The sequence below is a fragment of the Pteronotus mesoamericanus genome, unplaced genomic scaffold (genome assembly GCF_021234165.1).
Source record: "Pteronotus mesoamericanus isolate MK-2021 breed Mesoamerican mustached bat unplaced genomic scaffold, CSHL_Meso_final scaffold_476, whole genome shotgun sequence".
NCBI classification, from domain to species: domain Eukaryota; kingdom Metazoa; phylum Chordata; class Mammalia; order Chiroptera; family Mormoopidae; genus Pteronotus; species Pteronotus mesoamericanus.
In genome coordinates, this window is record NW_026555318.1 from 2,734,312 (window position 1) to 2,761,647 (window position 27,336).

At 35.3% G+C, this 27,336-nt stretch overlaps 1 protein-coding gene and 2 pseudogenes across 1 annotated transcript in view; 2 read left to right on the forward strand and 1 right to left on the reverse strand.

Moving 5' to 3' along the window:
• FBXL20 (F-box and leucine rich repeat protein 20) overlaps positions 1–27,336 on the forward strand; it is a 100,553-nt gene that overhangs the window by 57,871 nt on the left and 15,346 nt on the right. The window contains 8 exon segments of the mRNA XM_054593662.1: positions 9,325–9,379; positions 12,000–12,074; positions 13,599–13,693; positions 14,366–14,434; positions 20,085–20,180; positions 22,251–22,377; positions 23,484–23,558; positions 26,663–26,793. Of these exon segments, the coding sequence (XP_054449637.1) occupies positions 9,325–9,379; positions 12,000–12,074; positions 13,599–13,693; positions 14,366–14,434; positions 20,085–20,180; positions 22,251–22,377; positions 23,484–23,558; positions 26,663–26,793 (723 nt within the window).
• On the reverse strand, positions 1,770–3,159 carry LOC129086889 (60S ribosomal protein L7-like; annotated as a pseudogene).
• Positions 7,651–7,969, forward strand: LOC129086925 (60S ribosomal protein L36-like; annotated as a pseudogene).

A 27,336-nucleotide genomic window follows, 5' to 3' on the forward strand; every position in this document is an offset into this window, starting at 1 on the left:
ATTAACTTCACTCACTCAGTTAAGATAGTGTCTTTCTCCACTGTGAAATTATTTTTCTTTGTTATTGGGAAATATCTTGTGCGATATTGAGACTATATAAGTGTTCTGTTGAAATACAGTTTAATAGCCCTGGCTGGTGTGGCTCGGTGGATTGAGCACTGGCCTGTGAACCAAAGGATCACCAGTTTGATTCCCAGTCAGGGCACATGCCTGGGTTGTGGGCCAGGTCCCCTGTAAGGGGCTCTAGAGAGGCAACCACACATTGATGTTTCTCTTCCTCTCTTCTTCCCTTCCCTCTCTCTAAAAATAAATAATGTCTTTTTTTAAAAAATAATTTAAAATACAGTTTAATAAATATACATTTAGTTTGGTTAGATTTTAAATTATACATTACATCATTGAATCCAGCATATGTTAACCTACAAGGAGGACAATTGTGTGCATAGGACCATTCTGTTTCCTTATAAATGCAAGGCCACAACCAAGTTACCAATGAATTAAGCAAGTATTTTTGTTTCCTCCCAACCTTAATTTACTGATTCTCTTTCTTCCCTTTTGAAACAAAGTTTATTATCAATGCTATAGCAAGTTGGAATCCACTGTTTGCATAATGTGAAATCATGTAGCAGGATTGACAATACTCTCTTTCAGAGTAGAGCCATATGTATTTATTTAGGAGTACCTCTTGAAAAATGAGTGTCAGTGTTTATAAGACAGAGAGCCACGTATTTTCCAAGGGCTACTATAAAGTGACTTGTTTCTCTGAGATTTCTTCTGAGGTTAATACTGATAACTGTAAAAATGAAATGCGGGATAAGACTGCTTGAGCCCACACATGGCCTTTTGGCTCTAAAACAAAGTACAGCTTCAGAATGAGGATTATTACTACTTATAAGAATCTAAAATATTTTTCATTTTTTTTCAACTGTTGGAGGTGTTGTGACATAATTATCATGCAATATATAATATGTGTGAGTTGGTAGAAGATGAACTTTCTGAACTTACAAAGAAAAAATGATTGGCTGGGAATTTTTTTTTTTTTTTTGTCTGAAATAAATAATTGTCCTGTCTTGAGGGTTCCCAAGAACACCCCTAGTTTTGGTAATTTACTAGAAGGACTCAAAAGACTCAGCATATATAGTCATATTCGTGGCTGTCATTTATTAGAGGGAAAAGATACAAAGCAAAGTTAGTAAAGGGAAAAGTGCGTAAGGCAAAAGAGAGGAAACCAGGCATAAGCTTCCAAGAGTCCTTTCCCAGTAGAGCCACACAGAATGCACTTAATTTCTCCAGCAACAAGTTGTAACAACATAAGTAAAATGCTGTCTACCAGGGACGCTCAATGAGGGAATAGTGGGAACTCTACCAAAATCCAAGTTCTCAAAATGTCATTACAGGCCAAAATTGCAAGCAGGCCTTCCTAAGGATAGGATGGACTGCTGTACTAAGTCTTATCGACACACATACTGTCTCATTTTATTTGAAGAAGCTTAGAATATTGATGATTCCTTGTAGCTTTTCATTCAGTTTAATTACCAGGAATTCAGGATAGGTTGTGGGGGGGTGGGGTGGGGGGAGTGTGTGTGTGTGTGTGTGTTACTTAGTTTTTCCATTTTAAAACAGGCCTGTTTATTAACTGACTAGATTACAAAAATAATCATAGTAGATGTGTGTGTGTGTGTGTGTTACTTACTTAGTTTTTCCATTTTAAAACAGGCCTGTTTATTAACTGACTAGATTACAAAAATAACCATAGTAGATACCATAGTTCATCTTTCTAATAAGCCTTTGATTTGGTTTTCCCTGATGCCAGCATCTCCACCTACAAAATAGTGGTTTTTTTCTTCACTCCACCTCATGAAGAAGATAGTTTGAAGGTGCCATGGGAAGTTGTTTGATTCTTTGAACCATTTTCCAACAGTATAGATCTCATGAATCAAATCCTCCATGCAGATGATGTCACATTTACCAAGAGATTGAGCAATGTGTTATCTGTCAGGGCAGTTTGCTTTTTGTTGATTTTGCCATAACTACACTTATAGATCAATTCCTTTACTGACTTCACGTTTTGGTACCCCATGCGATACACGGTCTGTCTGGAAAAAGTCCAGCCATTGTTAATCTAATGAGAACAGTTTGTACGAAATCAGTGTGACCTGGCAACCAAGGAGAGTAGACTGGAGTGTGCATGCATGAACAGTGAGGACTTCACTATACTAGTCAGGGGCTGTAGATGCCATTGAGTGAGCATGTGTACTGTGTGGTTATCACATTCAAAATGGCTGAGTGAGTAGAGCAACGAATCTGCATCAGATTTTGCATTAAGCTTGAGTATTCCTCCATGGAAACTATTTGGATGATTCAGAAGGCCGCAGCTATGGGCAACTGGTGACTGGCAGTTTCATCACAACAACATGCCTGCTCATGCATTGCATATCGTCCACAGTTTTCTTGTGAAACATCAAATCACCCAGGTGACTCACCTCCTCTGCAGCCAAGATTTGATACCCTGCAACTTCTGGCTTTTCCCAAAACTAAAATCATCTTTGAAAGGGAGGAGATTTCAGGCCCTCTATGAGATTCAGGAAAATATGATGTGGCAGCTTATGGTGATTGGGAGAACTGTATGAGGTCCCAAGGTGCCTACTCTGAATGGGACTGAGGCATCATTTTCCTATGTACAGTATTCCCTGTATCTTCTTCAATAAGTGTCTCTTTTCATATTACATGGCTGGATACCTTCTGTTCTGGACAGACCTGATATATGGTTTCACAATCCTCAGCATGTTACTTGAGGCCTTTTTGAGCCTAACAAAGGGGCCACTGAAGTTATAGTGAAGGGGAAGACGCTGCAGCACTTTTCAGACATTTGGACTCTCAACACTGATACCTCTGATCCTGATGACAAATACCAGTTTGGGTTCCACAAGTACATAAAAGTACATAATAGTTCTTCTTGCCATCCAAGCTATTCGAATCTCAGTTCTATATTCCTTGTGATAGTGCTTAGCTTCTTCATACATAAGCTTCCTCCTTGCCTTTGGAAGCATCTTGTGGGCAAACTTCGTTCTCAGGTGCATCTGATCTTCAGCTCTGCGAAATTCCTCTGCTTTTTTCTTAAGATTTCTAGCACAGCAGGAACAACTATTCTGCACACTCCATGGTTCCAGCCAGAGAAGAGTGTTTTCCTTTCTTTTAAAGGCTACCAAAAGTGATCATCTCTCAGGTGCAAATTGTCAGATGTCTTAATTCAAAGAACACAAAATCAGTCTTTCTCTTAATTAGCATTTAGTTTTATGGCCCTCTCGATTATCCATAACAAAGCTTCTGGAGATGCTTCAGAAGATGCTTCCAAGGAAATGAGACATACTTAAGGAGTAAGTGGCGATTAATTAGGCAGATAAGGGGAGTGAGGGAGAATACATTTCTGATCTGGGAGAGATTACTGTTTCTCCTTTGTGAATAGAGACAGAGTTTTTGATTTAGGTATACTGTAAGATTTGAGGTCCAAAGCTTTTTTGTTGGGGGGGTTTGAGATATTACATAGTATTATAGGTTAGGATCTTATTTTTCCATAACCCTGTCATTTGTAATATTATTTATTTTGGAGAATTTACAGGCTTTGCACATACAGTCCATTAGTAAATTGAATGCTGATTACAATTATTTCAAGTATTAGTTACTTATACATCTGAGGAACTAAATGGTTCAGTGTGCCACATGGGATTACCAGATATAAATTGATTAGGTTTATATAATTTCTGCTGAATATAGTTTTGGTTAAAATAATAGTTAAGTATAAGTAGCTGGATAATGACACCAATTGTTTGTGACCTCTCCGTATTTGTGAAAATAAGATAATTTCAGAAACACATGGAAAACTTATTTTTCTATTCTTTATGCCCAGGGTGTATGCATCTATCTGGTTTAAGAGCAATTTCCCATTGAGATTCAAGTTCATGGTGATGGAAGGAGACTTTACTTTGGATGGTGAACACACATATAATATACAGATGATGTATTATAGAATTGTACATTGGAGCCTATATGGTTTTATTAACCATTGTTGCCCTAATAAATTCAATAAAAACTTTAGCTTCCGAGATCAGACGAGATCGGGTGCGTTCAGGGTGGTATGGCCGTAGACTCAATAAAAACTTTAAAAAAAGAGATTCACTTTCAAAAGGAAGGGGGGAGTCAAAGTACAGCCCTAATTTAAGAGGTTGTAGATTATCTTCCAAGATTGTGTCTACCAGCTTTTGTTCGCTTAATATGGAAGATGTCAACTTTGTGTGGACATTAATAACCAAGTGTATATAGAGAGCTGTTATAACTTAATTTATAACTTGTTCTTGTCTAAAGAGTCAAAGTTCAAATTAGTCCATGAGAGCTGCAGGTATCCTACACAAGATCATGGATAATAACCCTAATGTCATAATTACACCTGAAATCCTTTCTTAAAACAGGGGTCTAGTAAACCTACATCTGTAGTTTGATAATAAAGACACTAACATACAGTTTTAATGGCCAGGTCCTCAAACTGATGGTCTCTTGAGAGGAATAAGAAGCAATTTTGAAAATGCAGTAGTTTCTGGCAGACATTGGACAAACATCAAAACTCTAAATTTACAGCAAGCTTTAATAATTTTATGTGACCAAAGATCTAGTACCTTTTAAAATTTTTTACAAATAAAACATTACTTATGAGCTCAACCATTTTCTTAAAAATAGAAAGTAGCCCTGGCTGCTGTGGCTCATAGGTTGAGCGCCAGCCTGCAAACCAAAGGGTGGCTGGTTCGATTTCCAGTCTAGGGCACATGCCTGGATTGCTGGCCAGGTCCCCAGTAAGGAGCGCACAAGAGGCAACCAAACATTGATGTTTCTCCCTTTCCTCTTCTCTTCCTCTCTAAAAATAAATAAAATCCTTTGAAAAAAATAAAATGCCTGGCTGGTGTGGCTCAGTGGATTGAGTGCTGGCCTGAGAACTGAAGGGGGTTGCAGATTCGATTCCCAGTCCAGGGCGCATGCCTGGGTTGTGCGCCAGGTACCCAGTATGGGGCATGCAAGAGGCAACCACACATTGAAGTTTCTCTCCCTTCCTTCGCCTCTCCAAAAATAAGTAAATAAAATCTTTAAAAAAAGGAACAAGATAAAAATAGAAAGTAATAAACACATGGTTTATTATCCCTGCTCTCTCAGTAGCTCCCCTGAAAAGTCTGTTCTCCCCTCCAAAGGTAACAGATACAGCCCCTTATATCTACATATATTATATGTACAATACTTAAATACATATGTTCATGTGTACATATTTTATATTTTTCAAAAATGATATAAATACTATTCTACAGTATTTGTAGAGTATTTGTTTTCACTTCTGTCATTTAATATGATATCCTTTTTAGGTTAGTTCATGTAGCTTTACCTCATTCTTTTTATATGGGCTACTAGTAGAATAGTCCATTTGGATAAATGTACAATAATCTTTCAAGAATTTTTTTATTGGTGTGTATTAAGGTCATTTATTACTTCTCCATGCTTCAATTAATGCTGCCATGAACATTCTGAAAAATATCTTTACTTACACTTCTGCTTCTACAGGATATTGTATATTTTTTTATTTTAATGGACACTTAAATTACTCTCCAAAAATATTGTGCCCATAGATAACCCATGCTATGAATGGAAGTACTCATTTTGTTATGCCCTCTCCAGGACCACTCTATGCTTTTTAACGTTTTTAATTAAAAGAACTCTATTAAGAGATATTGCTCAAGAAGGTTTGGACTATTTGTCATAAGACTGCAATGCCCAAAGGAAGTTAGAAATAAAAAAGAGAGAGAGAGAGAGAGACAACAAATTGATGTCTCTCTTTCTCCCCTCTCTCCTTTCCTTTGTCTAAATATCAGTAAATTAAAATTTAAAATATTTCCCCTTGATTTATCCTACAGATGCATATTTATAAATATAGTGATATTTTTAAAGTTAATTAATATTATTATATTTGGAAAAATAAATGCTCATTGTTAGTCCCCCCTCCAAAAAAATCACACTTAGCTAAAACCCTTGGCAGCTTATCCCATGCATTATTATACTTGGGTTTTTAAGAATATAATTATCATTGTCAAATGCATAGAGTAAGTAGAAGTAAAGGTTACTACATAATAGCAGATATTTAGACAGACTACTTGTGGAGTAGTAGAAGGATTTTAGGCACTGAGGCTTATCACATCCATCTTACCAGGGAGCCAAATCAGGACTGGAAAGACCAAGCTCTTATTACTTGAATAAAGGAGCACAGTGATTATATTTGTCTTTTTTTCTCTTATTTTAATATACTCTTAATGTCAAAATCCAGGTGAAAACTTAACTCATTAGGATCTTGGCATTTCAAACTCCAGTCAGTACACTCTAAGCATAGAATTACGATTGTTGGGATGTGTGCTTCAGAGAGTCTCCTAGGTCTGCATTTGATCTGCAGCCTGATATTTAATGTCTACTCTTTGTGCTTTCCTTTATGAAGAACCTTTCTGTTGAAAAGTTACTAAAGTTCAGCTGGCGTTACCTGTAAAGCTTCTCACCTGTGCCCCTCCCATGTGGAATACTATATTTATACAAATTGCTCAGGGAGTGATGATTTGGCAGAAACAGGATCTTTTGATTATGAAACTCCACTACGGTGCTGTGTAAAGGATGACAGCTGCTGCATTTCAGCAATCCAAGGGTGTTTGTTGCATTAGATAAACTGCTTTAGGAATTAAGGTACCTAAATAGGGAAGATTTATATTTACATTTACATTTACATTTACACTTGGGAGTGGAGTTGGTAATTAGTATTGAAGAAGATGGACAGTGTATTGCCATCAGAGTAGTAGCAAGGCGCCTTCAAGAGACCAAGAAAGGTATTCAGTATTTTTGTCTATGAACAGATGTACAAAATGTGGTATCTAACGTACAATGGGAAGTTACTCAGTATTAAGAAGGAAGGAAATTCTGACACACGATACAACATACCTGAACCTTGAAGACATTATGCTGCGTGAAGTAAACCAGTCACAAAAGGGCAAATACCATTTGGTATACTAATACAAAGTACCTAGGGCAAATTTACAGAGAAAGTAGAGTGGTAGTTGCCAGAAGTTGGGGAAAGAGGAATGAGGAGTTATTGTTTAATGGGTATAGAGTTTTGGTACTATATTTTTTAATGATGAAAAAGTTTTGGAGATGGGTGATGGTGACGGGTTGTACAACATTACAGTGGTTTTGCATCATTTGAATGTCCTTAATGCCATTGAACTGTACACTTAAAAATGGTTAAAATGGCCATCTCTGATGTGGCTCAGTAGATTGAGCACTGACCTGCAAACTGAAAGGTTGCCAGTTTGATTCCCAGTCAGGGCACATGAAGAGGTTGCAGGCACATGCCTGGGTTGCTGTGTGCCAATTAGGGGCGTGCAAGAGGCAGCCATGTGTTTCTCATACATTGATGTTTCTCTCCCTTTCTTTCTCCCTCCCCTTCTCTCGAAAATAAATAAATAAATAATTATTTTTAAATGGTTAAAATGGTAAGTGTTATGTTACAATATATTTTACCCAAATAAAAAAATTTTAGATCAGCCCTTACACCGCGGTAGCCATTAAGGAGTAGCAGCCATGGCCCTCCCCTATCCCATGGCCGTGGTCCTCAACAAAGGCCACAAAGTGACAAAAAACGTGAGCAAGCTGAGGCACAGCCGCCGCCACGGGCGCCTCACCAAGGACACCAAGTTGGTGCTGGACATGATCCGAGAGGTGTGTGGCTTTGCCCCCTATGAACGGTGCACTGTGGAGCTGCTCCAAGTCTCTTAAGGACAAGAGAGCCCTGAAATTCATCAAGAAAAGGGTGGAGACACACATCTGTGCCAAGAGGAAGAGAGAGGAGCTGAGCAATGTCCTTGCAGCCATGAGGAAGGCAGCAGCCAAGAAGGATTGAGCCCTATCCCTTCTGTGTAATAAAACCTGTTCAGAAATTTAAAAAAAAAAAATTAAAAACCGAAAATATTTACTAAATACACGTAAATTTCTGTGTGATGTAATTTTTAACTTAGTATATTCCACATTCCAAAATGTGAAGATATTAATCTCTAATTGCTAAAAAATGAAATTTTGTTCTTTTAAGCTAACTCAGAAGGTTTTATTTAAATCTTTTGCCCTGACTGGTGTGGCTCAGTGAGTTGGGTGTTGTCCTGCAGACCAAAAGGTCACTGATTCGATTCCTGGTCAGGGCACATGCTTGGGTTGCAGGCCAGGTCCCCAATTCAGGGAATGCAAGCGGCGACCGATCAGTGTTTTTCTCTCTCTCTTTATCCCATCCTCCCCCTCTCTAAAAATAAATAAATAAATCTTTGAAATATATGCCATAGCTGTGACCAGTGTGGCACAATTGGTTGGCCATTACTCTGCAAAGCAAAGGGGTGCTGGTTCTATTCCCAATCAGGGCATGTGTGAGAGGCAACCAATCAATACTTCTCTGCCTCTCTTCCTCCCTTCCCCTCTCTCTAAAAATAAATAAATAAAATATTTTTTAAAATAATAAAATACATGCTGTATTGTACATTTTGCCAATTGCAGAGAACTTAGCTTGTTATTCAGATCAAAATGAATTAAGGGTATTCATGAGTTAGAAGGTCTTTAAGCAGAAGAGACCCATTCACTTTATTCTCAGCGTGTTCTGACCTATTTTTCCAGGTTTATAGTGTGAAGAGTTATCAGGCTTTAAGCAAAAATTTATTTCAAATAATAATGCTCCAAAATAAGTATTTTACTTCTATAAGAGAAAAATTCTAGTCAGTGTTTTTCTGACATTTACGTATAAACGAGTTGTATAATTTTCTAAATTAGAATTAAATATATACACTTAACATTTTACAGTTGCTGTTTTTTAGGTGTTAGAATATTTTTTATCCTTTTTTCTTCATAACTAAAATTCTTTAAGAGATAGTCCTCCCTAGTCCTGGCCACTGTGGCTCAGTTGGTCAGAGCATCATTCCGTAAATCAAAGGTCAGAGGTTCAAGTCCCCTGTTGCGGCACATACTAGAGGCAACCAATCAATGTTTCTCTTTCACATCAGTATTTTTATCCTCGTTCTCCCTCCCTTCCCCTGTAAAAATTTTTTTAGTTGTATTAGAAATATTTTATCATCCCTTGATATATATAATTGAACTAGTATGGTACTTATACATTATCAAGTAAAAAATTACTTTCTCCCCTTATGTTTTATATGTACAGTATTATCTGTAAATTGCTCTACTTTATGTTGTAATAAAGTTGTGTCTATTTCTTTTTAGGATATTTTCTTTTCTGGATGTTGTTACCTTGTGTCGCTGTGCTCAGGTCTCCAGGGTAAGAATGGTTGACATGGTTAGCGGGGCACTCCTTCCTTACACTGATGATGCCAGCTTCTGTCTGTAGTACGGGAACTATTTACTTGAGATGTTAATTGTATGTTAAGTTTCAAAGGATGTTGTTTTACCTATGGCATACCCAAACCCATGTAATTCTACAATTCTACTACATGTACCATTTGTAATTTTTTGGAACTCTTTAACTATTTGTATAATACAAACAGAAGAAACATATTTGAGGAAAAATCATTAATAAGAGATTAGGCTCTACTTAGAATTGTGATAAAATAGTGTTTCATTATGTTTTCCTGGTTCATTTTATACAAACACATAAATATATGGAAGGCTCTTGAGGGTCTAATTCTCCCCATACTTTTTTCCTAAAAAGATAATAGGTAAATTTTTTTTTTTTTTTTTTTTCTTCTTTTTTTTTCTTTTTTTTTCATTTTTTTTCTTTTTTTTTTTCAAATACATTTGTCTCTGCCTCCCCCCCCCACGATAATAGGTAAATTTTTTTTTTAATTGTAGAGCCAACTAGATTCCATTCTCAAAGTCAGTTTCTACATTACACTTAATTAGCCATTTTTGTTAGTTAACATTGCTGTGACAAAACAGTTTAAGATCATAATCTTATTGGCTGCCGCTAATATAAAGAATAGAATCTGTTGTGAAAAAATTGCTTTATGAACCATTCTTAGTCTCTATTGTAATATGAATATATAATAATAAAATGAATATGTACCTACAGTTGTCTTTTTATAAATTGGACAATAGCACAGTCCTAGGTGTTGGACATATAATGTGGTTATATCACAGAGTACTATGTTTATCTTTGTATGTGGACCCAGGTTTTCCTTCAAATTACCAACACCAACTCTCCTTAAAAAAAACAAACAAAACACAAAACTTGCCATAGAAAACTCACTTTGTCTTGCTAACTTTAATGTAATTTTGCATCCTAAAAGCCTTGCTAAATCTGTGCATCAGCTATTTTGGAAACAATCAGTGTTTTGATGATTTATGACATTTCTGTCCCTGGTACTTAGGTGGTTGCCCTAGATACAAATGAGTGGGATTTCCTTTCTCTCTCCATATGAAGCTGAGGCCATCATTGGGAAACAGTATTCTCAGAGCAGTGTTTAAACCTGTTTAATTGCAGCATCTTGTCTTAGCAACGTTGACTTGAGTGAATTTTAATTGTTTTCAATTGCAGGTTTCTTTTCCCTCATTATATGTTTTAATTTTTAAAAAAAGGAAGGCACAATGCCAATTTTCAATTTTCATTAAATCTGGATAGTACATCAGTAGTTACCTTACTGTTCTCTGTACTTGAAGTATTTAATTAATTTGTTTAAAAAAAAAAACAGACTCTGGAAAGGAACCTGTCAGTCCTAATTTTAGGCTCAATTTGGCATGTTTCTTTTTTGCTGGAGAAAGTAGTATAAAGGAAATGAGAAATATCACACCAAATCAGAGGTATATTTAACCCAAGAATCTAGTAAACATATCAACTTTAAAAGTTTTATCACCTGTCTCCCATTCTAACCATTTAAGAAACCATTGGAAAAATAGGAAGCTACCAAAGGAAAAGTAACATTGAACTCCTGAGAAAACCTTAAAGATTTCTACAATAATAACTTTGTTAACTTTCATATCCCTGACATACTTCTTGCTGATTGTATACACCTATCCTGGGGTCAGTAAGTGTATACACAATTTCCTTTTTAAAATTTCAGTATCAGATCTCTTTTGATTGTTATAGTAAGAGATGATATTCTAAGTTAACAGCTCAACAATATTAAAACTTTTGTTTACACTTTAAATTCAATAGGGAAAACTTTTAAAGGCTCTCTGATTAAAATACAAAATGATTCACAACAAATTAACTCTTACTGAGTTAATTTCCTTTTCCTTTTTCACATAATTCTGAAAAGTTGAAAAGCCTCCTTTAGCTTACCTAAGAAACATATGAGGAGTCTTAAACTTTCACTGTTTTAAAATTACCAGTTGAGTCTAGTTAGGGGGACAGACGACCGATTGAAAAACATGCTGAGTCTTTTTAATTAAAAAAAAAAGGAAAGCCCAATGCCAATTTTCATTAAATCTGAGGAAAGCATTATAAAGAGAAATGATAGTGTCTTTTATTAAGTCCCAGGTCCCCATATCATAGTTTCAAGCATGATCAAATATATATTGATTATAGCAATATGCAAAGTACTGTCCTCTTTCTTTGGTTTCACCCTCATCTTGATCCTTGTTGAGGGATAGAGTAACAGATGTGCTTTTCATCAGCTGAACTATCTCGTTTTTGGATTAGACACTAGAATCTTCCAGTTAGAAAACAGTTTCTGGCTGTGATACTTAATATAGTCTGTCCTTTCTCCAACCCCCTTAGATCTTTTGTACCTGCTAGTTTCTGTGTCCACTCATTTATGACATATCTTAATTGGAGAATAAAGTGTGAATAAGAAGGCTAACTTATTGGGAGTTAATGGTGGGGGGCTGAGAAAAGTTTTGGTCAATTTTAGTCGTTAGTAGACTGAATTGTGAACTCGAATATTGCTTGCTTTTCCCTTTTGTTTTGCCTCCTGCTCATTCTGTCTCTTTCTTCAAAATAGGCTTGGAATGTTCTGGCTCTGGATGGCAGTAACTGGCAGCGAATTGACCTGTTTGATTTCCAGAGGGATATTGAGGTATAATTATGTTGTGTGTGGCCCCATTTCTCTTGTTAGAATGTAATTACAGCATGGAACAGATTAGTCCCAGCCATATAAATCTCTGTTCCCTGAGGAGACAGACTATTAATTTTAGTGCCTGTGAACTTCATGGAAGCCTGCAATGTGCACAAGAACTTAGTTTTTGAAAATAAGCAGAATTATTTTACTGAAATAATACTTAATTATTTGTGTTAATGAGACCAAAAAAATTTTTGTGGTGGAAATTTGAACCTGTATTTGCTCATTTTAAGGAAGGCTTTTATATTTGTTTATTGAAGAATCAGTCGAGTTAACTTGTTGGGGTATGATACTTGCATAAATTTTTTTTATTGGAAAACCTATGGATAGTTTGTGTGGAGAATTAAAAAAGAATAAAGTCAAAGTCAGTTTTTGAATTATTTTTGCTTCTCACTTCACATCCATACTTTATCTCTTAGTATTGCCTATTTTTTCTAAAATGAAGAAGTGTGATGGCTTAAGCTTAAATTATTTTATCCTCAATTTGATCTCTGTGGTCCTTGGTTTTCTCATCAGAAGAATGGAAATAATAGAGTCTTCATTGTGTTAAAAGGATTAAATGAGATTTAAATTTAGATTTATAGTTTTTTAAAGTTCCAGTGGAACTTAATTGTCTTGAGGATTCCTGTAAGAAGTTTTTTTAAGGCCTCACATGAACTTCTCATTATCTTTAAAGGTGCTTTTAAAATAATACCCACTGACATTAAGCTGGATTTTTATGTTTTTCACAATTTACTAATCTTTATGGAAGAGAATGTTTAAAGCAGCATGGCCCATACATTTATTCAGCAAGCTTTTTGTTAAGTGTTCATTGAGTCTCTGCTGTAATTAGAGTACTATAGTGAACACTTTGGAAAGGATACAGAACTAATGAAGAGAGTTAGTATCCTTCAGTAACTGCAGTTTAATCAGGAGGGGCGGTCTACCTTAATATAGACATAAGACCATACATAGACATGTATCTTAATATAGGCATAAGGGGACTACAGAACACCATTTTCTCAAATACAGAATATCTTACAAATTGAGTAAAATAAATAACAATGTTGAGTTTAGGCATGTTTCAAGTAGGTGCATTAATCAGGAAAGCTTCCTTTACAGTAAGTTGAAATTTTCCTATTGAATTAATAACTAAGCTTTTTTAATAACTAAGATTTTTTGTTTTAGATTTATTTATTTATTTTTAGAGAGAGGGGAAGGGAGGGAGAAAGAGAGGAAAAGAAGCATCAATGTGTGGTTGCGTCTTGCATGCCCCCCACTGAGGGGGACCTGGCCTGCAACCCAGGCATGTGCCCTGACTGGGAATTGAACTGGCAACCCTTTAGTTCGCAGGCCAGCACTCAGTCCACTGAGCCACACCAGTCAGGGCTGAATTAATAACTAAGCTTTTAAAATGGTTTATAAATTATTAAAAATGAGGATGTATTCTTTTCAAAGTCAGTGTGATGGCTTATCTTTTTGTTTAACTGTCTTTTTTTACAGGGCCGGGTAGTGGAGAATATTTCAAAAAGATGTGGGGGCTTTTTACGAAAGTTAAGTCTTCGTGGGTGTCTTGGAGTAGGAGACAATGCTTTAAGGTAAGAACATAACTATTGATTAACTGATCTTCTTGACTGAAGTAAAGAAAGCACCATCTCACCCAGAAAAGGTTAAAATGGTTTTAAGCTATTTATAAAGTTATAACTTTCTATAACCTATTCTGAACCCAAACACACATGCATTGCTTATAACACAAAAATATCTAATAGTGGGCCATGTGGTTTTAAGAATAAAACAAGAGCCCTGGCTGGTGAGGCTTAGTGGATTGAACACCAGCCTGCAAACGAAAAGGTCACCAGTTCAATTCCCAGTCAGGCCACATGCCTGGGTTGCAGGCCGAGAGGCAACACATTGATGTTTATCTCACACATTGATGTTCCTCTACCTCTCTTTCTTTCTCTCTTCCACTCTCTCCAAAAATAAATAAATAAAATCTTTTTTAAAAAAAGAGTAAAACAAGTACCCACTCCAAAAAGGCCGAATTCCCCATATTATAAATAGTTCTTTTGAAGCCTTGAGTAAATTTTGTTAATGCAATCTTAAAATTTTATGGTTAAAAATTAATTTATTTGTAATCGTGAACTACTTTTGTACTAATATCCAGTGTTACTACTACTGATATATATATATATATCTTTCATTAATTTTTTAATACCAGAATTGTGCCATTTCATCTCACACCTTTTACTTTTTGTTTCTTTCCTGTAAAGGACCTTTGCACAAAACTGTAGGAACATTGAAGTACTAAATTTAAATGGGTGTACAAAGACTACAGATGCGTAAGTATTTTGTGTTTAAGAAGGGTAAGTCATAGCCCCTTGTGTTTTACCTATACGGGCTTTAAATGCATGCTCCTAAATACATTTAGCAAATTCCATTTTGGCTTTATAGAAGAAAGATATTTTAAAAGGAGAAAGTGACGTTAAAGTAGAAATGAAATAAATTTAATTTGGAATCTGGCACAAATCCTATTTTGATATTTTAAGTGAAACTTAAAAATTGTAGTCAGTATATATGCAGTAGGGATAATAATGATATAAATTACTAGGATGATTTACATTTCAAGAAGATACTAGTAGCTGTCATTCAAAAGACACAAATAATTTTATGAAAAGATGTAAATCTTAAAAAACAAGACTAAACAGCTTATTATGATCAATACTGATAGCATTTATTAAATGACTTTAAATGTGCTGTGTTTGTGTTGGTCACAATATAAGAGAAATAAAACTTGATCCTTCATCCTTGAGAGTTTATCATCACAGATGCAATAGACATCAAAGTTAGACATAAAAAAGCCCAAGGATATCTATTGGTGGTAACATATCAAATAATGTTTAAATATTATGTAAGGAAATTACTGCCTATTGTGAGGTGAGGTGAAATGATTGAAGAAGCATGGTTTCAAGGAAGGGCAAGGATTATTCACTGAATCTTCCTGTTCAAAAAGTCCTCATAAAAGAGATGGTATTTTTTTAGAGTTGCCTGAGTGAAGGAAAGAGGAAGATACTCCAAACACAGAGTATATACATTGTTTATTTTATTCCCTTCTTTGAGATCACAACATTGTTAACTTTTAATATAAGAAAGTGTTTGAAAGACAAAGGGTTTTTAATTGATTCTACTAGCAAGTATTATTCCTATGGAGTGATTTGGAAATCTTTAATATGATAGATAATTTACTAACCTCTACCCCAACTTTGACTTCATACCAGTAGCCCAACATTTACTTTAGATAAATTACCTGTTTCTGTTTTTCCTTGGAATACCTAATGTTATAAAGATTAAGAATTTGACCACTTGGTATCTAAAATGTGACATATAATTTACACATTTTTCTAGAAATTTATATAACAAAGAAACACTGGCAAAATATAAAAAGCTTTAGGTACAAGGCTATATTCATTTTTACTGTTTGTAATAACAAAAACTACATTATTCTTAATAACAAAAATCAGAAAACAATCCAAATGTCTATCAGTAGAGGACTGCTTAAGAAAAGGAACGTGGCCCTGGCTCGTGTGGCTCAGTGGGATGAGCACCAGCTGGCAAACAGAAAGATCGCTGGTTCGATTCCCAGTCAGGGCACCTGCCTGGGTTGCAGGCCAAGTCCCCAGTTCAGGCATGCAAAAGGCAACTGATTAGGGTTTCTCTGCCTTTCTCCCTCTCTTCCCCTCTTTCTAATACATACATACATACATACATACATAATACATACATAAAACCTTTTTTTAAAAGAAGGAAAGCAATGCAGAAAATCTTTGTATAGTACTCTGGAGTGATGTCCAGGACATTTTGTCAAGAAAGGAAACTGCAGAGGAACTTGTATAAGAAGATACCTTTTGTAGAGCCAGGGGATATAATACAAATATATGTCCATAGTTATTAATATTTTCTGGAAGAAACAGTGGAAAGGTAATCAAAAACTAATAAAAATGGTTATTTATGGGAGAGATAAGGAAACAAGAAGAGTAAGTGATAAAAGGAAGACCTCTGAAGTATCATGTTTTAATAGTTTTAATACCCATGTGAATGTGTTTCATAATTAAAACATGACTTAAGCTAAAAAAATCAATTGAAAACAAAACACGTGAGCCCAGCCATATGAAGTTGGAGCTATAACCATCAGAAAGAAGTTACTTCTACTGACTTTTGACTTCTTAAAACAAATCTTAAACATATGCCAAAGTAGACAAAATTGAGTCTGTCAGCCACTTTCAAATTGATAATTGAGAAATTATCACTTTATGGCTAATTTTGTGTCATCTTACCTTCCTCACTTTATTTTGATAAACATTCTAGATATCATATAGGCATTTCTAAAAGTTAAAGACTTTTAACAAAAGCACATTAACTGTCACTCCTATGGGGGAAAAAAAATCTTAAAATCATCAGATAACTCCTGGTCAGTGTTCAGATTTTTGCTTGTTCTAGTAATATTAGAAACAATAGTTTAAACATAATATAAAAGAAAAAGATACAAACTCTAAGAATCAAAGATGGAGACTTTTACTTCTGACCATGACAGTAGTAACTGTCCTCCTGCTGTAAAAAACAATAAAACTACAAAACAGAAAACAATCAGTTTGAGATGCAGGACAACAAACAGCACAGGATTGAGAAACATGACATGAGCCCTGTGAGTACCCTAGCTTTCTGCTTGGTGACATTTTCCAGATAATGGCACAAGGAGAAGGAACCTAAGCAGAGCACAAAATCCTGGCTGATTTTAGGAGAAAGAGATTAGAATTCAGGGAGACCAAACTGGCTGGAATTTGTGTTTCAAAAGGGAGGAACTACTCAATAAATGGCTACAGTAATTACATAGATTTGACTGAATAGTAAACTACATATGCACATATTGAGACCCCACAAAGCTAGGAAAAGAACATCTAATAAGGAAAGAACAATAATACTAGGGAAACTTTAAACTGAAGTGTTGCCAGAATATTATTTCCTTTAATATTTGTTGATCTCCCTGAATTGTGATCAAATATTTAAAGAAGAAATATTATAAGTCTTCAAGTTCATTCATTAAGAGAGAGAAGGCGGGGGGGGGGAAACACCTCATAAGTCATTCTGTGAAGCCAGTGTTTTTCTGATACCAAAGCTGGCAAACAAAGACATCACAATAAAAAGAACTCTGCTGATACATATCCCTCAGGAAAAGGAACACAAAAATACTTTATTGTTTTTTTCTTTTGTATTCATTTTCCTTATGTGTATTGATTTTTAGAGAGGAAAGGAGAGGGAGGGAAACATCGATGTGAATGAGAAACACTGATTGGTTGCCTCCCATATGCATCCCGGCTGGGGATAGAACACGCAACCTAGGTATGTGCCCTGACTGGGAATGAAACCCCCAACCTTTTGGTATACAGGATGATGCTCCAACCAACTGAGCCACACTGGCTAAGGCCATACTTTAAAAAATTTTAGCAAACTGAATCCAGCATCATATAAAAGGGTTTTGGATCATATCCAAGTGAGATTTATCCCATAAATACAACTGTGGTTTAACATCTGAAAACCAATTAATATAATATTTCAATTAGTAGAATAAAGTATGGGTGAGCAAACTTTCTGTATGGAGTCAGATTAGAAAATATTTTAGGCTTTGTTGGCTGAACAGTCTTTGTCACACCACTCAACTTGCCAGTGTTTTACAAAAGCAGCCATAGACAACGCATAAACAAATAAGCATGGCTGAGCTCCAGTAAAACTATTTCTGGGTGCTGAGATTTGAATGTGATAGAATTTTCACGTTATAAAACATTACCTTCTTTTGATTTTCTTTCAACCATTTAAAAATATTAGAACCATTCTTGACTTGTGGACTGTGTAACAGTAGGCAGCTGGTGAAATTTACTGCCCTCTGGAATAAAGAACAAAAACGACATGATCATCTCAATGTGATAGATGGCCTATAAAATGGCCCCCAAGTAATTCCTACCTCCTACTAGTATTCACACCCTTGTGTAATCCTTTCCCCTTGAGCATGCTCTGGACCTCAGGACTCATTTCTAACAATAGAATACTGCAGAAGAGATTGGATGTCACTTTGGAGATTAGGTTACAAAAAGACTGCAACTTCTGTCTTGCTCTACTCTTTCTCAGGGCTCTGACTTGATGAGGAGTAGGGCAAGTTGCCCTGTTTTGAGTAGTGCTATGAAGAGGCCCAAGTGGCAAGGAATTGAGGTCTCTGGCCAACAGCCAGTGAGGACCTGAGCCTACCAAAAACCAAATGAGTGAACTTGGAATTGGATCTTCTGAGGTCTGCCAAAAGCTACTTAAATGAGCTTGGAAGGGAATCTGTACCCAGTTAGCCTTTGAGATAATTACAACTGTGGCCAATACCTTGATTACAGCCTTGTGAGAGACCTGAGTCAGAGACACCCTACTAAGCTGTTTGTGCCAGTATTACTGACCCACAAAACTGTGAGATAATAAATGTTTGTTGTTTTAAGCTACTCACTTTGGGGTAATTTGTTTTGCAACAATAGGTAACTAATACATCATTAGGTAGAAAAAGCACATGAAAAAATCCAATACCCATTCATGATTAAAAATTCTCAACAAACTAGGAATAGAAAAGATTTCCTCAATCTGGTCAAAGGTGTCTACGAAAAACTTACTGCTAACCATCACACTTAATGGCGAAAGACTGAGTGCTTCACCCTAAGGTCAAAAACAAGGCAAGGATGTTAACTTGCCATTTCTATTTAATATTCTATTGGAGATTCTAGCCAGTGCTGTACATTTATTACAGAATTGTGAAATAAAACCCCAATAGAAGATGACACTCCATACCCACTAAAATAGCTATAATCAAAAAAAAAAAGAGAGAGAGAGAGAGAGACCAGCGTGACGTGTTGGCAAGGATGTAGAGAAACTGGGACCTTTGTAGGTTGCTGGTGAGAATCTAAAAGGGTACAGCTGCTTTGAAAAGCAGTTTGGCAGTTTCTTAAAAAGTCAAACATAAATTACTATAGAACCTAGTAATTCTCCTATGCATCCAGCCAGAAGACATGGAAGCACAGGTCAACACAAAAACCTAAGGAACAGATCAACCAAGTAGAATGTATGGTTCTTATTTCGATTGTAATTTGATCAAATCAACTTGACAAAGGTATTTATGAGAGAATTTGGGAAACTTGAATGTAGTCTGGATATCAGTTATTAAGGAATTAAAATCCTTATCTATTAGAAATATGTCCTGAAATATTTGCAGGTGATATATGTCTGGGATTTGCTTTAAAATACCTAGAATGAAAAAGGGGGGAAGTGAATGAAATAGAAATAGTAGAATATTGATAAGTGTAGAAGCTTAATGATGGTACATGTTGTTTTCTCTACTACTCTTGTGTATATTTGAAATTTTCATGATTAGTTAAAAAAAATTAAACTGAGAACTTCATCACTGTAGAAAAAAGCCTTTTAAGAAATTCACAAAGGAAAATAGGAAGTAATGTTACATAGCTTAGGTTGTTTCAGCCCCATATTGGTCCATCCTCTACATATATTGCAAAAATCCAGTTATATTACTGCCATGCAAAATGTTATCTTGAGCAGAGATTTCAGTCTTCATGTCTCTCTGACTGTTCAGTAATAGCTTTCTGGTGCTCCTGGATTTGCAAAATGCATGTAGATCTATTATCAGCACACATGCAGTTTGCTGTTAATAGCTATTACCATTTCCAAATATGAATTTACTATTTTCCCCTCATGGAAATTCTTGTACCCATCACAGCCTTTTTTATCTTTTGTAAATGGCACTGGTCTCTTTCTTAATTTAAAAGGTCCCCTTTTATTAGGGGCATAGAAATTTTACAGTTCTTATGTATATACATGAGTTGAATGAGAATCGTGTATGATATACTAAGGATGTATTATTTATTTATTATATTTTCTCCTTTTTCCATTTTTCAGTACATGTACTAGCCTTAGCAAGTTCTGTTCCAAACTCAGGCACCTTGACTTGGCTTCCTGTACATCAATAACAAACATGTCTCTAAAAGCTCTGAGGTAAATTTCTTATAAGATTGTCCAATACTTGTTTTTTTGAAATAACTGACATAAAGTTGGAATTGAAGGAAACAATGTTTTATGGATATGTACTATAGTTCAGAATAGATCTTTTGTTTTTCTACTAGGCCAAATTATAGACAGGTAAAATGGCTAAAGGTAACTAGGATTTCTGAACAGAGTAGTACAATTTACATATGGATGATTAGATTTTTGTGAAGGCTTCCTCCCTCTCCCCCACAAAATGACACATATTATAGCTTAGTGATTAAAATAGTGCTCTGGAGTCAGGTTATTGACCCGGTACCTTGAATAAATGTGACCCTTGTGAGGTTTTCCATATCATCTCATAGATTTGTTATTAGGATTAAACAATACCATTATTTGATAATATTAAGCCAGACCATATAAAGTTGCCAGTATTCCAACATCTTTTGTCTTATAAATGAAAATTTTATGTGTTCAATCTAATATATATAAATTACTTAGCATGTAGTAAACAAATTTTCATTGTGTTGAAAATGTATTTTTTTAAAGTACATTACAGAAAATGTATCTTAAAGGGAAGGTGAAACGCCCATTCTCTTTGTAACTTCACTTTTTTTTAAACTTCATTGTTGGCGCTGTTACAGATGTCCCTTGTTTCCCCCACTTTGCCCACCACCAGCCAACGCCCACACCCATTTCCCTCGGGCCATCACCACACTGTTGTCCATGTCTGTGGTTACGCACGTATGTTCTTGGGCTGATCCCTTCACCTTCTGTCACCCAGTCCTCCCCTCCTTCCCCCTTGCCTCTGACAGCTGTCTGTTCCATGTATCCACACCTATAGCTTTACTTTTTATCACCCTTTTATGGTCCTATATATTGGTCACGTTTATAAATAGTAAGAATTAAGCTATTAAAAGAAGGAATATAAATTTAGTTGAGTGTAAGTAATCTAAAAATCTAGATCTTCCTTATGAATATTAAGCAAATACATATCTAAGACTGCTGTGTAGGATAATAGGATAATATAACAACATTTATAGTTTATAACATATTCACATAAATGATCTCGCTTATTTGAACCTTGTGATGTAGATATAGATAGAACAGACACTTTACAGATAGAAAATCTAAAACATTTTTGAATGCCAGGTAATGTCATTCAACCATGGGATATGACTAAATAAGAAGATATTGTCGATGCCCTTAAGTTGCTCAGAGTCTAGTGTGAGGGAAAAAAAAACACTAAACATGTCATATTACAGTGTGATTAAGTGCTATGATAGAAGTGCAGCCGTTTGGGGAGAACATAGAATACCTTGGATTAGGAGAGCTTCTGGCAGGCTTCCTGAAGTGACTTGACTGAAGTCACACTATAAAACAGTTAAATTGATATTTTCCAAAGAAAGTCCTAGAGCTTGGGATTCTTCCATAGTTCAAATCTGAAATCAAAGATCAAAGATGAAGCTAGTGTTTGATAGAAGCCAGAGATCAAATACAAAATACCTTAAATTTAGCCTATGGAAAGAGTACTTTAAATATTTCCGAGATAAGGAAAATTTACAGATTTTTCCTTTTCTCTCTAATTTTTAAAATATAAGTTTAAATGTCTTCATTAGTACTTTGATAAGTGAGTTATCTGATAGAGAATCTGGGTTTGACTCTAAACTCTTCATTAATTAGTTGATTAACTTGAATAAGTCACTTAATTTTTATTTCCTATCTAAGAAACTTATAAATATGTGATAAGTGAAAAAAGGATATAATCTGCAATGTATAAACCTCCATTAAAATCTAATATATCTGAAAAACAGTATTGTGCTTTGTGCTTGTTAGTTAAGCTGGATTTGAGCTAGCCCTCTAGTGATAGAGTTCCACATGAACCACCACAAACATTGATAAACCCACTTTTGTTGTTAAGGGATTTCCTGTGTTCTAAATTTACATTAAGTAAATATGTATATTCTTTGTGAGAGCATGGGGCTCTATCCACTTCCTAACTAAATGGCCAATAAAATGAGACTTTGGTATCTTTGAAATTGGATTTAGTCATATGTTTGTTTCATTTTGTTTTATCCCAAGTGAGGGATGTCCACTTTTGGAGCAATTGAACATTTCCTGGTGTGACCAAGTAACCAAGGATGGCATCCAAGCACTAGTGAGAGGCTGTGGGGGTCTCAAGGCCTTATTCTTAAAAGGCTGCACACAGGTAATAAATACTCCATGTGGTGCTTATGAATGATAGAGAAACCGTAAACCTTATTAGGCAGCCCCAAGATGTTGACTTAAAGAATATGTAGTTGTTTTGTGTTATTGACCAGACACATGTTTACCAAAAATTAGTATTTTCCTTAGAGTAAAAAAGGGAGAGAGGGGAGAGGAGAAGAATTAACATCTGGCAAAAGATAAATTTTTGTTTTGAGCGAAGGCAGGCTAGGGAGACAAAAATCATTATGAGTAAGCACCATAGGCAGGAAGCATTTCACACAATTTAATCTGAAAAGAAAACTTGACATGTTGTTACTGCCTGAGATCTTGAACTGGATAGGCAAGGAAGGCAGCCTGGCAATTTTAACTTGTTCTTAAATCACCCAGAATCTTTCTTAAATGTGTCAAGTATATAGCAACCTACATTTTATAGTGTTGATGCTTTTTTCCTGCCAGTCACATTACAAATCCAACTTACTTTGTCATTAAAAATATTACTAGAAGGAATTTTTATGGAAATTAATGGGCTTAGAAGTGACAAAGTAGGTCTAGGCTTTTAATACCTTATTTTTTTTAATGGTTATTAAAACCATGCCTTGGATCCCATTAAAAATGTCCTCGTTCTTTCACCGTGATGGGAGATGTTCCATTGTTTGAAACAGAACTTTGGAAGTATGACTATCATAAAACAACAGCTTGAGCTTCTAGTTATTAATGGAAGCCTGAAAAATATTGATTGGAATGCATCATTATAATCAATTACTTGCCATCTGTTCTCAGCACTGTACTCATGGCACTGATCTTCCAGCAGCAGATAAACTATGGATTCCTTTTTCAGCTCCTGCTTCCCACAATATATGGAGTGTGGAAATGTGAAAATTCTTTTAGCTTCATAAATGCTCAGCAAAATGCTGTAAAGTATATTTATCAGAAGAAAAATCCACAGTACTGATCATACAAATTACACCTTTATGTGATCCTGTTTCATTGTTCCTTTAAAACTTAGTCGGCTATATTTAGAGTGTATTGATGCGTGTATACACTAAAATCTCTGTCCTTTGAAACAATGTCAGTAACCATTTTTTGTTTCTCTTTTTAACCTTTTAGCTAGAAGATGAAGCTCTGAAGTACATAGGTGCACACTGTCCTGAACTGGTGACATTGAACTTGCAGACCTGCTTAGTAAGCAGTCCCCACTATAGCTTTTCTGTATTACTAATGGATTTTGGTATTATTACTGTAAGAGTTTCAGTCATCAGGACCAGTGATTTTTCTTCAACCCTGGGGACACAGCAGACACAGCTGACTCTCTACTTGCTTGATGATACTTCCAGGGGTTTTGACACAGATAAGTGGGTAGCTTATTCAGAATTCCAAATAGGCTAACTATAACTTCACCCTTTTCTTTTCCACTTAAGAATACTCTTCAGAATTAAATTATTTACATGCTTCAGTAGATAACTTATTTTGGGGTAAGTTATTTTGCAATAACATTATTATTGCAACCCACCGATTAAGATCCATCTATCAGTGGGTTGTAACTATTGGAAACGACTAATCTAAACAGTGACAAGCAAAATGTACCCTTTAAATTATATTCAAGTAGTATTTGTAGTTCACATGTGGTTTCTTTTAGACTATCAACTTTTTTGAGTATGTCCCAAAACTGCTCGATTTTACGTAGAGAATTTGCTGAAAATATTCAGGGTCCTAGAATGTTGACAGTACATCTTTGCTTTTTTGTATTGCCTTGAAAAGTACATGTGTGTTGCTTTGGAGTGAGAGCCTCTCTTAGTAGTGAAAAAAACTGGTGAGGGTTTTCCTTGTTTTCACTAAGCCTTTTGCTTATTATACTCTCCTCTTCTTGTTTAATCACCTACAGCTTAAGAGTATAGTGTCTGTTTAATATAAAAGTGATGATTTTAGCCCTGGCTGGTATGGTTCAGTGGATTGGGTGCTGGCCTGTAAACCAAAAGGTCACTGGTTTGATTCCCAGCCAGGACACATGCCCGGGTTACAGGCCGGGTCCCCAGTTGGGGGCATGCAAGACGTAACTGGTTGATATATCTGTCACACATGGAAGTTTATCTCACTCCATTCCTGTTTCTCTCTAAATAAATAAATAAATAAATAAATAAATAAATAAATAAATAAAATCTTTTTTTTAAAGTGATAACTTTAAAGATGCTACATTTTGTGCAATTTAAGCAACTTGCCCTTCCAGGCCTTACAGGGTTGTGCTTGCTGATAATGATCTGCTTAAGAGGCTTTTGGAGGCTGAATTAAAAGAATGACATTCTTTTTTAATTCTGATCACCCCTTCCTTTTAATTCTGATTGCCACAGCTGCTAACTACAAGAATTTGCCTAATTTCATTTATGAAACTGAAATATTTGGCCTGAGAGAAGGAGCTTATACAACTATTGGAAGCATAAAACCATCATCTTAAAGTGACAGGAAAAGAACTGTTCTTGCGCATCTTCAGATTTTATTTATATACATTTACACCCACATTCTTTATATGTGTGTATACAAGTATGTTGCATATACATTTGCACATATGCATAGATATTACATATATACCACACCTCTCATTTGCTCTTAGTTTCATTTCCTTTACCCTTCCAATAGACAGAAATCACAGTTCATAAGCATAAAGAACCACTTCTATCGTGTTTAATTTACTGGTTTCCTTTACCCAGATATGAGGATACAAGTCACTCTGTCATTTCTTTCTTACAGTGTGATGAAATGTGATTCTCAGCATTCATAGGACTTCATGTTCTTGTACAAAATGAAGTGACCAAAGTACATTCTTGACCCATTCTCTTTTTCTTGACTAATTTGAAAATACAGAAGTTTAGTAAATTTTATTCTTTTTAAAATTTAAAGTAATGGTAATATGACTGACTTTTCTCCTCTCTTCTTCCTCAGTAATTCCTTATAGACTTATATATAAAACATTGAAAAGGATTTATGAGCCAATGTCACCCCAATAAATTCAATAAAAATTTTTTAAAACATTAAATAGGAAAAGACAATACAGCCCTATAATACTTTCCTAATATTATGTGACACAGATTCCATTGGCCTGGTAAATATTCATGTTTGATTGTTATTTCCCCCTTTACATTTCATTTATCCTTGTTTAGCAATAATGATAACAACACATTTGTGTGGCACTTTTTTTAGGTTCTTGCACATGTGTATATATCCAATTAATTTATCCTTATGACAAATCTCATATCTGCCTTAACATTATTTTTTATCTGTATTTTGTTTCAGTTGTACAATATTGAGAAAATATTGGTTTAAGAAGTTAATATTTAAAGCTTGATTTTATTTTTTTCAGTGGTTCTTGCAGTTTAAGGACACTGATTAAACAGGTAACAGGAGAGCTTTTCTGAGGCTTAGTCAAAATTAGTGACTCTAGCAGGACAAATTGAAGTTCTAGTTATATCTGATCATACCCAACATGTTGAGACATTTATTAATACATGACTTTTTTTTTTTTAATCCTTACCCAAGGACATGCTTATTGATTTTGGGGGGCAGGGAGAGAAACACATCAATGTGAATGGGAAACACTGATCAGTTACCTCTCATTCGCGCCCTGACCAGGGATGAAACCTGCAACCTAGGTGTGTGCCCTCACCGGGAATTGAACCCTCAGCCTTTTGGTGTATGAGACAATGCTCCAATCAACTGAGCCACCTGGCCAGAGCCTACATGACTTTTTTTTTAATGTAACGTCTTTGCTCTTTTTCATTTTAAAATAACTTAAAACATACAAATTTATATTGAGTTGGACACAACTCTTTATCTCCATAAATATAGAAATAAATGGATCTGTGGTTGATACGAGATTGCAACTGTCATCCACAGGTTTTTTTATGTTTTTAATAACTTAGTATCAGTTTTGCATTTGTTCATATGTTTATACTATTAAAATACTGCCATTCTTATTTATTTTATAGGGTTTTAAAACCATTTAATTGACTCTACATTGTAATGCACCCCATGCTGTTCTCAATAAAAGAATCCTATTATAGTTTCATCCCTTTATCCCCAAAATGAGCAAGATTCTCTTGCAAACTAAATGAAAGGAAACTGGAAGGAATAAACAAAATGTGTTCATTTTCTTTTAGGTCTGTTACCTGGTTAATATTAAATCTGCTTTTATTTCTTTCTGGTACTTATTTTCACTGAGATAACATTTTTTTCCTTTTTTCTGTTCTGCTACATTACTAATATCTGTGGTGGGGGGGTTTGCTCTTGTTTTTTAGCAAATCACAGATGAAGGTCTTATTACTATATGCAGAGGGTGCCATAAGTTACAGTCCCTCTGTGCCTCCGGCTGCTCCAACATCACAGATGCCATCCTGAATGCTCTAGGTCAGAACTGCCCACGGCTTAGGTAAACATTTCTTGTTTAGCTTAAAAAATTGGGAAAAGAACAGAGGCCTCTCTTGCTTACGTTTATTCCTTGGAACCTTGAAATCTTTAAGGTAGACACTTACAAGGCCACTAACCTTTTAGAAGCCCTCCTTCTTGCTTTATACTTTATTGACTACATGTAATTGGCCTGCACCAAGGGATAGTAGCCCCTGTTTTCTACTTCCTGCTATCCATACTAGAAAAAAATCATTTTATTACTTGAGAAAAAGAATAAAGGCATTTTTTCTTATTAATGCTTTTATACAGACAGTCCCCAACTTAAAATGGTTCAACTTATAATCCTTTGACTTTATGGTGGTGCAAAAGCAATATGCATAATAAATTACAAATATATTCAACATTTTGTTATAAAATAAGTTTGTGTTACATGATTTTGCCCAACTGTAGGCTAATGTAAGTGTTCTGAGCACATTTAAGGCAGACTAGACTAAACAGGTGTTTGGTAGGTTGAGGGTATTAAATGCGTTTTTGACTTAACATTATTTTCAACTCATAAGAGGTT